Source organism: Polypterus senegalus, chromosome 4 (assembly GCF_016835505.1).
Source record: "Polypterus senegalus isolate Bchr_013 chromosome 4, ASM1683550v1, whole genome shotgun sequence".
Classification (NCBI taxonomy): Eukaryota; Metazoa; Chordata; class Cladistia; order Polypteriformes; family Polypteridae; genus Polypterus; species Polypterus senegalus.
This window is the reverse complement of record NC_053157.1, coordinates 29185670-29201743: the sequence shown is the minus strand read 5'-3', so window position 1 is coordinate 29201743 and position 16074 is coordinate 29185670. Positions and strand designations below refer to the sequence as shown.

The window sequence follows — 16074 nt, the reverse complement described above, 5'->3', positions numbered from 1 at the left end:
ATGGCGTGAAGGCAGCTACACAAAAAAACAGCAGAGTGCCACACTCCGAATGTTTTCCTCACATCACAGTTATACCCTCTGATCTCCCATTTCAATTCAAATGCTTCAAATTTCCAGTAAGGCTCTGCTTCACGATGACAATTAATAAGTCTCAGGGACAGACCCTACAAAAGGTTGCCATTGATTTGAGGCAAGATTGCTTTTCTCCTGGACAACTATACGTTGCATTCTCAAAAGTAATCTCAGTGCACAGCTTGGTCATATTACAACCGGAGTGCTGAACTGACAACGTGCTATACAAAGATCCTTAACAGATAGTTACAGTATCGGTGTATTTTCCCTCAGTTTAAAAAGGTTTTCTTTTCTTCTTAATAAAAATTTAAAAGCAGTTCTTCATTGCTGCGAAACGCTGGGATTTTGCTATATACAGTATATATATGTAGATATATATGTGTGTATATATATATATACGGTATGTAGACATGTATGTGTATATATATATATATATATATATATATATATATATATATATATATATATATATATATATATATATATATACATATACATATACATATACAAACCGGATTCCAAAAAAGTTGGGACACTATACAAATCGTGAATAAAAACTGAATGCAATGATGTGGAGGTGCCAACTTCTAATATTTTATTCAGAATAGAACATAAATCACGGAACAAAAGTTTAAACTGAGAAAATGTATCATTTTAAGGGAAAAATATGTTGATTCAGAATTTCATGGTGTCAATCCCAAAAAAGTTGGGGCAAGGCCATTTTCACCACTGTGTGGCATCTCCCCTTCTTCTTACAACACTCAACAGACGTCTGGGGACCGAGGAGACCAGTTTCTCAAGTTTAGAAATAGGAATGCTCTCCCATTCTTGTCTAATACAGGCCTCTAACTGTTCAATCGTCTTGGGCCTTCTTTGTCGCACCTTCCTCTTTATGATGCGCCAAATGTTCTCTATAGGTGAAAGATCTGGACTGCAGACTGGCCATTTCAGTACCGGATCCTTCTCCTACGCAGCCATGATGTTGTGATTGATGCAGAATGTGGTCTGGCATTATCTTGTTGAAAAATGCAGGGTCTTCCCTGAAAGAGATGACGTCTGGATGGGAGCATATGTTGTTCTAGAACCTGAATATATTTTTCTGCATTGATGGTGCCTTTCCAGACATGCAAGCTGCCCTGGCACACGCACTCATGCAACCCCATACCATCAGAGATGCAGGCTTCTGAACTGAGCGTTGATAACAACTTGGGTTGTCCTTGTCCTCTTTGGTCCGGATGACATGGCGTCCCAGATTTCCAAAAGAACTTGAATCGTGACTCGTCTGACCACAGAACAGTCTTCCATTTTGCCACACTCCATTTTAAATGATCCCTGGCCCAGTGACAACGCCTGAGCTTGTGGATCTTGCTTAGAAATGGCTTCTTCTTTGCACTGTAGAGTTTCAGCTGGCAACGGCGGATGGCACGGTGGATTGTGTTCACTGACAATGGTTTCTGGAAGTATTCCTGAGCCCATTCTGTGATTTCCTTTACAGTAGCATTCCTGTTTGTGGTGCAGTGTCGTTTAAGGGCCCGGAGATCACGGGCATCCAGTATGGTTTTACGGCCTTGACCCTTACGCACAGAGATTGTTCCAGATTCTCTGAATCTTCGGATGATGTTATGCACAGTTGATGATGATAGATGCAAAGTCTTTGCACTGGGTAACACCTTTCTGATATTGCTCCACTATCTTTCTGCAACATTGTGGGAATTGGTGATCCTCTACCCATCTTGGCTTCTGAGAGACACTGCCACTCTGAGAAGCTCTTTTATACCCAATCATGTTGCCAATTGATGTAATTAGTGTTTATTGGTCTTTCAGCTCTTTGTTATGCTCAAATTTACTTTTTCCAGCCTTATTGCTACTTGTCCCAACTTTTTGGGATTTGTGAAATTTTGAATCAACATATTTTTCCTTTAAAATGATACATTTACTCGGATTAAACGTTTGATCTGTCATCTACGTTCTATTACAAATAAAATATTGACATTTGCCATCTCCACATCATTGCATTCAGTTTTTATTCACAATTTGTTTAGTGTCCCAACTTTTTTGTAATCCGGTTTGTATATATGTGTGTGTGTATATGTATGTATGTGTATATATATATATGTATGTGTAAGTGTGTATATATATGTATATTTTTATCTGTATATATATATATATATATATATATATATATATATATATATATATATATATATATATATATATATGACAGCAACACTCATAACAGTGACAAAACAATTACATTGACAATCATGTTGCGTTATTTTTAAAATGTTTCTTTTTCTTTTTCATAACTTCTTTAACACACTACTTCTCTGCTGCGAAGCGCGGGTATTTTGCTAGTTTTAATATAAAGGAGAAAAAGTCCGAAAGCAAAATATGTATATCACTCTGAGGAAGATAGAGGGTTGAAGATAAATAGGGAGAAGACAGAATAGTTAAGGTTTAAAAACGATCAGGATTCAAAAGTTAGCCTGCAGGGAGAGCTACTGAAAAAAGTCGAGAAATTGAAATATCTAGGATCAGTGGGAGCCCAAGATGGGAAACTAGATACAGAGATAAACAGAGTGCAGGATGGATGGAAAAATTGGAAGAAGGTATCAAGAGTATTGTGTCTTTGAAGAATTAAAGTGAAGATTAAAGGGAAGGCAGTAAGACAGTAACAAGACCAGAAATGATGACATGGGCAGTAAAGGAAGAGCAGGAGGAGAAGTTGGATGTGGCAGAAATGCTGATGTTGAAATGGATTTGTGGAGTTAAAAAAAGGACAGAATAAGAATGAGACCATTAGAGATACAGTGGAACCTTGGTTTGCGAGTAACTTGGTTTACGAGTGTTTTACAAGATGAGGTAAAATTTTTAATAAATTTTGACTTGATAAACGAGCGACGTCTTGCAATATGAGTAGTATGTATGTATACGCTTTGTCTGCTGAGCGTCATGTAATCACAACTGAGCTGAAGATACTTCTCTCTCTCGCAGCAGGACTGTGGGCAATCATCTCCTATTCTCCTTCTGAGTCAGCGTGCCTCACTCATATAGTGAACATCCGTATGAGCGTATACTGTTTACTACAGCATTGTGACTGTGTGTGTGCTGTGACGTATAAGTCCCTGTCTTGCACCACCAGCTTTATTCAGCTTGAAACAGCAACAGCGCGGTTATTTATTGTAGCAGGATCTGCCACTCTCCTATACACAGACACAACAGTCAGGCAGGGTTGTGGCCAAGTAGTACTATGCCCTGCGTGTTTATAATGTTCCTTGTTCCTTGTATCACCCACCGACGGCAGGCTCTTATAGAATGTCCGCGATCTTTCTGGATTCGCTTTTTACAGCGAACTGCTACAGCGCTGGGAGACTGCGATTGCTTTGGGATGTTCTTTTGCATGTCGTCCCATTGGGTGGAATCCCACAAGAATTTAGAAACTTGCTCACACCAGCCATGATTCTTTTCAAAGGTAAAGTGCAGGTTAATTTGTTTAATGTATTTTTACTTTATATGTTGTATTAATCATTTTTATATGAATAGTTTTGGGTTGTGGAACGAATCATCTGAGTTTCCATTATTTCTTATGGGGAAATTCACTTTGATATACGAGTGTTTAGGAGTGCAAGCACGTTTCCGGAACGAATTATGCTGTACAACAAAAGTGGGAGAGCTATCTAAGAAAGTGCAGGAAAGGAGATTGAAGTGGTATGGACATGCGATGAGGAGAGACAATGAAAATGAGAGTGAAAGAGTGATGGGAATGGAAGAACAGGTGAAAAGAAAGCCAGTGAGGCCAAAGCAGAGGTGGATGGATAAAGTAAAATAAAATCTGAAGGAGATGCCAAGCTGTATGGAGAAGGTCGATCAAGCATATTGACCCCACATAGAAGTAAGAAAGATGAAGAGAAAGAAGAAGTAATAGTAAAATTATTGGTTTGCAACAGACTTCTTTTACTTAGTTGTATTGTATGCAAGTTACAAAGAAAGTGGACTCAGCTCTGAGGGCCTGTCATTTGTTATTAGACATTGAAATATGCCTTATTACAGTATTGTGCTTCTCCCTGCATAAAACAGGCAAGATCAATGAAAATGTTAATTTCTGTTCAACCAGAATCATGTCATTCAACATTAATTCTGTTGTGTTCTGTTATCCTGTACATTAAAAACCTTTGACATACTCTATATTACCTAACGGTCTCAAGCTGTCTTAATCCAGTTTAGGATCATGGAGCCCACATCTTAAGTTGGCAGCATTAAACGGAAGGCAGTAACAAACAGATGGATTCCAGCTCCTTGCAGAGCCCTCCCTCACACTTGTTGCATTGAGTTGCTAGTATCCGGTAATGATCTGCTGGACTGCAGTATGGACACCACCCTCCTGCTTTCTTTAGTTTCAGCCAACCCTTCTGAATTGGCTGCTATGCATGTGGCTAACCACAGGAGTGGATGGATGGATGGATGGATAACAAAACAAATCAGCACTTACTTTATTTAGTTGCCCCAAGGGGACAGCTTGCCTTTTAAAAGAAGCTGAAAAATAAATACATACTATTCTAACAAATACACACAAGAATTGCTAAGAATAAAGAAAACCTCTGACTTAGCTAAAAGTATCAAAGTGCAGCAACACTCTCAGTGGTGTTATAAAGTCATAACTCTGTAGATATGAATGAGCCCCAGTTGTGTTTTCTTTCTTTGTTGCCTAAAAGCCCCCAGTGCTGATTTATCTGAGGGGGTGTGCAGCATTGTTCATAATTTCCATTAGTTTTGTCTTCTTTCTCTCTTCCACTCCTACCCCCAGAAGGTCCAGAATGTGTAACCTAACTGAGTCTGTCTTCTTGATTGGCTTGTTGGTTCGGTGGTCCTCCTGTGAAGTGATGTTACTGGACCAGCATTCCACAGCATATAAAACCGCATGGTTATGTACAGTTTTGTAGAACATATAAAGGATATAACTTCTTACATTAAAGGAGCACAGTCTTCTAAGAAAAATTTATTGTGTTCCAGCCTTCCTTATATAGTTCTTTTTTGCTACTAGAGAAGTGCAGCATGTCACTGATGTGGGACCCCTAAGTACTTGTAGCCATGCACCACAACTACATCCACACCTCGAACAGTGAGTGGGCATAGAGGCCCTTTGAAAGTTGATCACCAGTTTGATAAGTTGTTAAGATGACAAAAATTCTCTTTGCAACAAGAAACAGTTCTTCATCTATCCCAGTACTCTTTCTCATCCCACTTGTCAATACACCCCATTGGTGAAAAATAACCTTTTGTTATATTAGTAGTCTGAGGGGGACAGAGTAAAGAGAAACACAGACATGTCTGTTCCTTGCGGTGCTCCAGTGTTGCCCACACAGTCCGTGAGTCTCACAAACTGCTGTCTGCCTGACAGACAGTCCATTATCCAGGACACCATTGGCTCATCCTTCTGCATATCTCTGAGCTTACCCCTTAAAAGGGATGACTAAAGGGAACTGAAGGCACCAGAGAAATAAAAAAAAAACATAATGTCTACATGGAAATAAGCATTGTGGAACAGGCATATAATTGTGTATTCATCTCCGACACTTGTCTGATAGGCGAATTGCAGTGGGTCCAGAATGTTATTCACAGGAAGACTTCTATAGTCCAGGATTAGCCTCTCAAGGATCTTTGTGATGTAAAATGTAAGGGGCCACAGGTCTGCGGTCATTAGGTGCCATCTTTTTTGATTAATGCATGATGTTTTCCTCAGCAGTGGCACTTTTTGGATCCTTAGTGATAGACTGAACAGGTGAGAGAGGACATGACAAAGTTGGACAGTGCAGGCTTTAAGAACTCCACCTGGTCCCACACATTTTCCTGTGAAATTTAGAAAGTATAACAAGAGTCACTATCCAAAGAAACAAAGAAATCTTTGTTCAAAAAACCAAAGCAATCGTTCATAAAGTAAATAGAGTCAAATGAGAATTGCCAGGAGCCTATAAACAAATGATGTACTATCACCAAAACCTTCACCGTCCTGAATGTTGTTTAGAGGTCTAAAGGTGAGCATCTGTTATTAGGCAGTAACTAGCAACAATGAAACACAAATTTCAGAAGCTAATAATGGCAACATGACACTCTTAACAGTTTAATGATAAAATAATTTCCACTGGTTCATAGACAAATTCTTAATGCAAAACCCTCATGCATTACTATCCCCCTGAAGTTAAAGCCATTCAAAGACCCACAGTAGAGTAACAGGAAAAAATGAACAGGATGTCCCAATTTGTAACACACACACAGGACCAATTTAGAGTAACCATTTAACCTCATTTAATGTCTACTGAAACAGAAGAACTTCGAAACTCCAAGAAGACAGGGATCAGGTATCAGACTGAGCCTAGGACGCTGGGTTTGTGCGACTGCAGCACTTAATGATGCAGAATGCCAAATATACCTCTTGAATTTAAGTACTGTATATTCAATGCATATATGTGTGTGTGTATGTCGGTGGGTATGTGTGGGTGAAGTACCCTGTGATGAACTGGCTAGTGTGTGCCTTTCTCCTAGTACTGCCAGCTCTAGACAACACAAACTTAAACTGGTTAGAAATCTTTTGAGATTGATGGACTTTTTTAAAATCCAAAATAAAACTTTTCCTCGTTATTAAGATGTCCATGTTTTGCTAGTTAAATGTGTGTATTTTTATTTGATTACTTTTTATTACTACTGAACTTTTTTTTCTATTTTTTCCTGTAGGAATTGTACTTGTTGCCATTAACCCATATGAGCAAGTGCCCATCTATGGAGAAGATGTCATCTATGCCTACAGTGGACAGAATATGGGGGATATGGATCCCCATGTCTTTGCTGTTGCAGAAGAGGCCTACAAACAGATGGCTAGGTATATTAAATAACTCAAGTCAAATTTATTGTCATGTGTACAAAGTTCATAATTAAGTTCTGTAATCAAAAGACCTGCTGTATCAAGTACATGGGCATGTGTGGCATAACACAAAACAGACTGGCTTCATCCAGTTCAGCGGGGACCCGAGCCCATCCAGGCAGCAATTAGGCCAAGACAAGAAGCTAGCCATGGACAGCATATGATTCCATCTCAAGGAACATTCACACTAGGGCCAGTTTGAAATTGCCAGTTAACACAACTTGCACTTGTTTTGGGCTACACAGACACAGAGAGACCATGCAAAGTCCACACTACAAATATCCAGACTTGGGATTTCAATCTGGGATGCTGGATTTGTGAACTAGCAGCACTGCCCACTGTGCCACCTTACCTGACTGGGTATTTATAATTATCTCGCTCATATCAATCTTCATTGCATTTTCATTTCACCAATAAGTCAATTAGGTACTAAGCTCCTACATTTTGAGGCTGTTATTAATATGGTGGATCATAGACGATGCAGTCATCTAGGTTTTGAACCCTTTTAGCATCCACAGGTAGCAGTTTCCCAGTCCCCTTTGGGGTGAAGGGCTGCCAGTGATGTCACTGAGGCCAGTAAAAAAAAGGGTTGTCATGCTGCTTCAGTGCAACAAGCTGTTGTGGGACATTTGTGCATCTCAAGAGATAATGGAAGCTGTCAATGGCAGAAAATGTCTTCTTTACAAGCCTCTTCATTAGAGTGACATACCTCTAACACTTTGTGGAATAGGTGGTCAAGTAATTATTTTTTTTCCCCATCTACTGTACTTCAAGCTTGATTCATTCCCCAATGTTGTTATGGTGGACAGATGCCAACCATGAAAGAAAGTTATTGGTGCGTCTGTCTCATACTCCACTATATTGTTTTGGTATAAAGTGTTGTAAAGTGTTATTTTCTTCTACGGGCACTGTATGTATGCGGTATGTAGTATCTCTGGGCCTACCTTGACTGTCACTGTACACCTGGTTACTGAAGTAGATGGCTCATTTACTTGACCATTTGAAGCACAATGAGGTGTTCTCTGTTTTCCTTGCCATTTGAATATGTCAGTCAGTCAGTCATTGCCCAACCCGCTATATCCTAACACAGGGTCACGGGGGTCTGCTGGAGCCAATCCCAGCCAACACAGGGCAAAAGGCAGGAACAAACCCTGGGCAGGGCGCCAGCCCACCGCAGGGCACCCACACACCAAGCACACACTAGGGACAATTTAGGATCGCCTATGCCCCTAACCTGCATGTCTTTGGACTGTGGGAGGAAACTGGAGCACCCGGTGGAAAAACGCGCAGACACGGGGAGAACATGAACCCGGGTCTTCTAACTGCGAGGCAGCAGTGCTACCACTGCGCCACCGGGCTGCCCCATTTGAATATGTGTCTTGTAATTCGGGGTTTTAATGTATTAAGCCACTGGACATACTCAAGGTGTGTGTGAAGAGAGTTAAACTTGGAGAGGTAAAGTGGAGAAATTTGAAATATAGACAAAAACACTTACTGACCTGTGCGTCATGTTCACTTCCACCGGACAAAATGTGTTTAGAAACACATCAGTCTACACTGCGTCCTTTCAGACGGCTTGTCATTCGCAAGTTGCAGAGATCAAGTCGCCTCTTTCTTTTAAGAGATTTTCAGGTTGTTAGATGGCTTGTCAGAGTTTAAAGGATGAAATGAAAGACAAATTCTGTATATTTTTGGAGGTGAATGAGTACTTGAGCTGTAGTCTCTAATGGGGCTGTTCTTTTCATGAATTAAAGTTTACATGCTGTTTCCAGTGTGCAGCCACCATTACTGCATGACTGTCATGGTGTCATGTATCGTACAATTTAGCCATGCTATATTCTATGCTTTTTTTATTATTGAATTGATTAATCAAATTAAGTATTGTAGACTACCTAGAACAGGACTGGCTGGTCTTTTGGCATTCAGACCACTAGAAGCTCTTCTTAATCAGCTTTGTCAGTTGAAATTTTTATTCTTTTTCTCCTCTCTTGCCATCTAACCATAGCATATATTATCAGATCGACCATCGACTTTTACTCTTTTAACCATGAGAGACTTAAAAATTAAAGAGTCCTGCCATTTTACTTTCTTACAACTTTCATTTTTCTTTTACTACGTGTAAAGAACTTGGTTCTACACTATATAAATACATGTTGTTGATGCACCACAAGGGCATGCGTGTAATGACTTTTGTATTAATGTACCTACTATTGCTTTATAGCTTTAGCTCCTTGTCTGAAGTAGGCATAAAGTATTCCTCATTGTTTTTTAATGTCTGTTCAAGGATACCTGTTTAGTGGCATTTAATATTCAGTGTTGACATTGTAGAAACGTTCTTGCTAAGAGAAGGCATAACAGGATTTCAGCATCAGCATCTTGGCAGAATGGCCCTAATAGTAATATGTTGTTTCAGAGTGCTGTTTGAGATAAATACATCTGATGCTTGTATAGTTCTTAATGAGCCCTTACTTTGTGTTTGCTATATACAGATTAGAAAAAAGATATGCTAATAACATAAAAAAAAAATCCTGCTAATAAACAGCCCTCCAAACCCCGTTTCAGCCTCATTGTACTCACTAATCACACCGATTGACAGAACGGTCTACCTTACAATTTCATAGACCTTCCCTGCTGGTCACTCACATTTTCACAAAGTTTAAAAAGCCTTAAGATCATCATAAGCAGGTCACGTGCAGAAAACTCTGACCTATTGGAGTTTAATACCTGCACAGAAAAACTGTCAAAATATTTAACCCAAGGTTACAGTATATGCTGGTAAAGTAATAGATTGTTCTGAATTATTTGAATAATGGCTTGCCGTCTGTGTAATGTGTGGTCCTGCAGTCCTGCCCGTTATATGTGCTCAGCTTATTGATCCCTCTAGTACAGCATGTTTTATTGCACAATGCTTTTTGTTGGACTGCCAGTTCAATAAACTAGTTTGAATGCTATATATCATTTGTATAATTTCTTTCTGCACTACCTACAGAGGGTCAGCCACTGGGGAAATGAATACTTATATGAATGAATTGTGTTATTCCAATTAGTACCATAACAACATAAGAAATGTGACAAATGAGAGGAGACCATTCAGTCCATCAAACCTGTTTGTTTAACTGATAGCTGAGCTGGAACAGTACCTCATCTGGATTCTTCTTAAAGGTTGTATATTTTATTTGAGAATTGGTGAGTTTTGGAACAGCACAGTATTTGGAACAGAATTAGTGATTTTATTGATATACACTGGTATAACTGAGTGTGAGAGTAAGTGTGGATTGGTGGCATATTGAGGACTTGGTCCTGCTTAATACCCAGTTCTGCTTGTATAGGCCCTGTAATCCTGAAATTTGATTAAGTATGTTGAAGAAATACATTATTTGATGGAAGAATTGAATTATTACAGTTTCCATAAATATTCCAGTGTTTCACCTAGTAACAGTTCTATTGCACTGGGAAATGCTCAGACCTCCAGTCCCCAAGAGAAGGATATTCATTCACTTCTCATGAAACAAAGCATCGCTGGTCATTCTGCCAAGGGCTCTGACACCTTTGTCGTGCTGATCAGTTGACCTGTGCGATGTGCCTCACTACCACCAGATGTCCACATCCAGTAGACACTATCTGCGGTCCTCCAGAGCGCAACTCCATCAAGGATATTGTTGCTTTATATTATACTGTATGTCAATGATAATATCTCATTGCACAATGGTTAAGACTAGGGTTGGGGAAGGGTTATCTGACTCAAGTAAACCAAGTGGCAAAACCCTCCAGTATAATTGACTGGCCAGCAGAGCTACTGAATCATGGAAGTCCGGAGGTCTGCAGCTGGACTCATCTCAGCAAGTCAGCTGTGTTGCATGGCCACGCTGCCACTCGTCGTGCAAAGGACCTGAAGTTCAGGAAGTCTCCAACTCCAATTCATTGGTCTTGTATGACTTTCCATTGTGATTGGAGTGTATGACTTGCTATCAGTTTTCTGAAGTAAAAAGGTGCTGGAAAAATACTGGCATTTCCACATGTTAAATTCGTGGTTGTACCCAGGCTGTTTTACAATATTCATACAAGTTTGTAGTTCAAGCCCTTTATCAACAATCCAAAAAGGCTTTTTTACATTTCATTTCATCCAGCCTTAGTGGAGTATTACAGTAATTTACAATGAAGTTATTCTTAATAACAAACAAGCTGTCAACTATCTTTACTTAGAAATTTGTGTGAGTGTGTGTACTCTGAGAGAGTCCCCTTCAAAGATGAGAAGTACAAAACGGGACAGGAGGCGAGAAAGGTGCCTTGAAAACAATGACAGAGTCAGAGAGGCAGACTTTACGGGAATGTGCTCGAGAGAGAGAGAGCGCCAGTGAAGAGACGTTCACACACACTCGAATAGAGAGAAAAGGCACTGGAAGAACGTGTAGGGCAAGAGATAGCAAATATTTTTTACTTATTAACTTTCTTAGCGTTACATTTTTTTTCTCAGAAAAACACATAAAAAGCGTTGCATTTTTTGGCTTGAAAAATGACGTTTTATTAAATCGACTCTTTCTAATGTAAAACATGCAAAACACGTGTAGAAAGTATAATGATACAAATAATAACATGAACAGCACATGTGCGAGTGACTCAAGTGTCACTTTCGGATTCTTAGAATCGCTTTTGGTTTCACTGACTGTTCAAATTTCATTGCCTGAAGAGAGATTCACTTTGTCATCACTGCCGATAAGAGGCGTTTCTTTCAAGAAGCCTTCATGCGACTAGAAGAAGACATGTCTACACTGTTGTCCAGGTAACGCTTGGGCCTGATGCTTATGCAAGACATGCCTATACCGTTGCCCAAGTAACACTTGGCACTAATGCTGTTGGCACATTTACAGCTCGTGTGAACCTTGGTTCTTACGGGAGAAGCCTCCATACCGTTGCCAAAGTGAAATTCTGGACTAACGCTTTTAGCACTGTTTCTACAGCTCACTTGGATCTAATGCTAAGGTGGTTAACAGGTACCTTGGCTAATATTTAAATAAATGATGTACCTCAAAAACTACTTGTGCAAAAAAAATGCAGATCAATAGGGTCGGCTCAGGTTGGAGACAAAGTCAGAGAAGTGAGATTGCGTTGGTTTGGACATGTGCAGAGGAGAGATGCTGGGTATATTCGAAGAAGGATTTTAAGGATAGAGCTGCCAGGCAAGAGGAAAAGAGGAAGGCCTAAGAGAAGGTTTATGGATGTGGTGAGAGAGGACATGCAGGTGATGGGTGTAACAGAGCAAAATATGGAAACAGATGATCTGCTGTGGTAACCCCTAAAGGGAGCAGCTGAAAGAAGTAGAAGAATAGGCCTGGCCCCATGAATAAATGGAGTAGACTACAAAAGTCCTTGTTAGATGTAACAATTTCTACAGCAGTTATCAATGACATACTGTACATCTGGATATGGAGATAAGTGCTGAACCAAATTGGACCAAAAACAATAGGCCTGGAGCCTGTAACAAAGCAAACGCAATGCAGCCTTTTCTGAAAAAGTTTGGTAGTTTTCTTTTCAGAAATTATCATTGTATACACTTTGGGTTTTAGCATTCAAGTCGAATATCTCAGAAACCATCCATTCTGTATTTTTTTATCTGGTAGCTCTACACAATGCAGCAAAATGCATAATTTTCTGATGAAAACTGCAATTTTAAGACGCACACATACACACCCCATACTAAAAATCAACTTTACTTAACATTTTGAACATCACAGAATCAGAATCTTAACCACATAAAGTACTTTTGAGCCCACCACTAAACTTCCATATATATGGAAGTGAAAGACAACAGGGGGCAATATTGTACTGCAAACCATCACCAACAGGAGCGCACTGTAATGTACCTATTATAGCAACAGGGTCACAGTGTCCCACCGCATGAGAGTCACTTCTTAAACTAATTCTTAATTGAAACTGATAATATAACTTTGTTTCTGTTGTAAGTGATAAACAGTGTCAAATGTTCAGGTTGATATAAAGGGGATACCAACTTGAATTCACAGTGTGAGCATTATTTGTCAGGTTGGAGGTGTGTTTGGGTGCAACTTGCCAAATTTCTCATCAATACCATTCTGGGAGTACTTTTGCAGTAGGACTCGGGTGTACCAAGCATGTACAGTAATATGTGGTATTCGTCATTGAATATATTATATAGGTATTCATCATTGCCTAGCGTCTATATCATTTAGCTTTTGTAATGTATTTTTTGTTTCTTAGTTCTTCATTTTGGTTTTTTTCTCACCACAGAGATGAAAAGAATCAGTCCATCATCGTGAGTGGAGAGTCTGGGGCTGGGAAGACGGTGTCTGCTAAGTATGCCATGCGCTATTTTGCTACAGTTGGTGGGTCAGAAAGTGAGGCCAATGTTGAAGAGAAGGTTTTGGCATCCAGTCCAATTATGGAGGTAGGACATAAAAAAGACTTGAGTGAAACATTCACAGAGCTAAATTAATAAATGCTACAACACCTTTTGTAACTCCTTACAACAGGATGAGTGCTCTAGAGTAGATGAGTTGAAATGTGGTGTCTTCACTTCTTAGTAGGATGAATGGCATTTGAAAGGTTTTAACATTTTAATTTGTGCACATTGCTCTTAATTTCCTTATGTAGTTCATATTACTTATCACACTGGCAAGTAACGAGTGCTCTGATGAGCTAGGATCTACGAAGAAAATTAAACTTTCAGCCTGCCATTGAATTATATAAACAGATAAATATATAAGTTTTGGATAGCAGATGCTGTATTGTAATACTCTTCCCTTTAAAAGTGCATTGTGACTGAGTTATTAATGGTTCAGAATTAAATAAAGGCTGATTAAATCATCCAATACATTTGAAAATGATTGCCCTCATTTGTAAGGAGATTTCAAATACTGAATATCTCATAAGGTGCGCATCTCCCAAACAGCCAACAACTAAATGGAGCTCTTAAAATTACTTGTGTAAAATGCTTGTTGTTGTTTGACTGCTCCACACTTTCACAGCAATATGATGGACTGGCACCCTTCCTGCATGTCCTCTCTCACCACATCCATAAACCTCCTCTTAGGCCTTCCTCTTTTCCTTTTTCCTGGCAGCTCTATCCTAAACATTCTTCTCCCAATTTATTATTTATATCGCAACTGTCCAACATGAACTGACCCTCTAATGTACTTGTTTCTAATCCTATCTATCCTCTTCACACCCAATGTAATTCTTAGCATCTTTAACTCTGCTACCTCGAGCTCTGTCTCCTGCTTTCTGGTCAGTGCCACCGTCTCCAACTCATATAACATAGCTGGTCTCACTACCATCCTGCAGACCTTCTCTTTCACTCTTGCTGATCCCCGTCTGTCACAAATTATTCCTGACACTCTTCTCCACCCATTCCACCCTGCCTGCACTCTCTTTTTCACTTCTCTTCCACAATCCCCATTACTCTGTACTGTTGATCCCAAGTATTTAAACTCATCCAGCTTCGCCAACTCTATTCCCTACATCCTCACCATTCCACTGACCTCCCTCTCATTTACACACATGTATTCTGTCTTGTTCCTACTGACCTTCATCCTCTCCTCTCCAGAGCAGATCTACACCTCTCCATGGTCTCCTCAACCTGCTCCCTACTATTGCTACAGATCACAATGCCATCAGCAAACATCATAGTCCACGGGGACTCCGGTCTAATCTCGTCTGTCAACCTGTCCATCACCATTGCAAATAAGAAAGGGCTCAGAGCCGATCCCTGATGTAATCCCACCTCCATCTTGAATGCATTCGCCAATCCTACGGCAGACCTCACCACTGTCACACTTCCCTCGTACATATCCTGTACAACTCTTATGTACTTCTCTGCCACTCTCAATGTCCTCATATACTACCACAGCTCCTCTTGAGGCTCCCTGCCATATGCTTTCTCCAGGTCCACAAAGTCGCAATGCAACTCCTTCTGGCCTTCTCTATGCTTCTCCATCAACATCATCAAAGCAAACAACGCATCTGTGGTGCTCTTTCTTGGCATTTATCTGGGCGTGGGACCGGCATGAAGAAACACACTTGTTTGTGCATCCCCTGTGGCTGGGTTGCTGTATCTCAATAACTACTCAAGCAAAAAATTTGCAAATCAATAGGCCTGGTCCCATGAATAAATGAAGTAGACTACAAGATTTCTGGTTACATTTAACAATTCCTACAGCAATTATCTGTGACATAAGTCAGGATATGGGGATATGTACTGAATCAAATTGGACCAAAAACTATAGGCCTTGAGTCTGTAACAAGACAAACGCAATGCAACTTGAAAGTGAGGCCAATGTTGAAAAGAAGGTTTTGGCAGCCAGTCTAATTATGAAGGTAGGACATAAAAAGTAGCTGAGTGAAACACTCACAGAGTTGAATTAATCAATGCTGCAACGCCTTTTTTAACTTCTGCTTTCTGGGATAGGCTCCAGCTTCCCTGCCTCCCTGCTCAAGATAAGTGGGTTTAGAAATGGATGGATGGATGAATAATAAATGTATAATACCTGGTGACATTTTAAATCTGTGTTTAAAACAAGGAATTAGCTTGTGATGCATTAGAGCTTCACATAATACTCAGACAATTACCCATGTCTAAGATAAACTAGGCAAAGTGGTAAATTGCATTTAAATCATTCGTTCTGTTTTTGTAATTTATTTTTTTTTTCATTACACCAGGCAGCTAGGGCTTATCCTGGCATCACTGAGTGAATTTTGGTAAGAAAAAATAAAAATCAACAGAAATTATTGAGCATGCCCAGTGTTTTTTCCATGCCTCCCTTTATACAGTAACAGTTTGTGTCACTACTGTGCTGTTATGAAATCAGAGTCTGGAAGCAGGCATTACATTGGGCATGGCTGAAACAAATTATATTTAATAATTCAGTGTCGCTAAAATAAAGCATCCCCAGAAGTAAAAGAAGGACAAAGTGTTATATAGTCATGATTAGTTAGTATATTTAAAATATTTGGTTTATATTTTAAAACTAATATGAAGTTACATTTTAATCATGTAACTAGAACATGGAAACTGGAATTACTCGGTGAAGTTTCACATGACATGACAGATCAAG

At 39.6% G+C, this 16074-nt stretch overlaps 1 protein-coding gene across 2 annotated transcripts in view; it reads left to right on the top strand.

The window, feature by feature from the left end:
- The window catches only part of myo5b (myosin VB), a 537981-nt gene that overhangs the window by 299797 nt on the left and 222110 nt on the right, over positions 1-16074 (top strand). For both annotated transcript variants that reach the window (XM_039750391.1, XM_039750392.1), the window contains exons 4-5: positions 6802-6946; positions 13253-13409. In XM_039750391.1, the coding sequence (XP_039606325.1) occupies positions 6802-6946; positions 13253-13409 (302 nt within the window). The remainder of the gene's footprint in view (positions 1-6801; positions 6947-13252; positions 13410-16074) is intronic.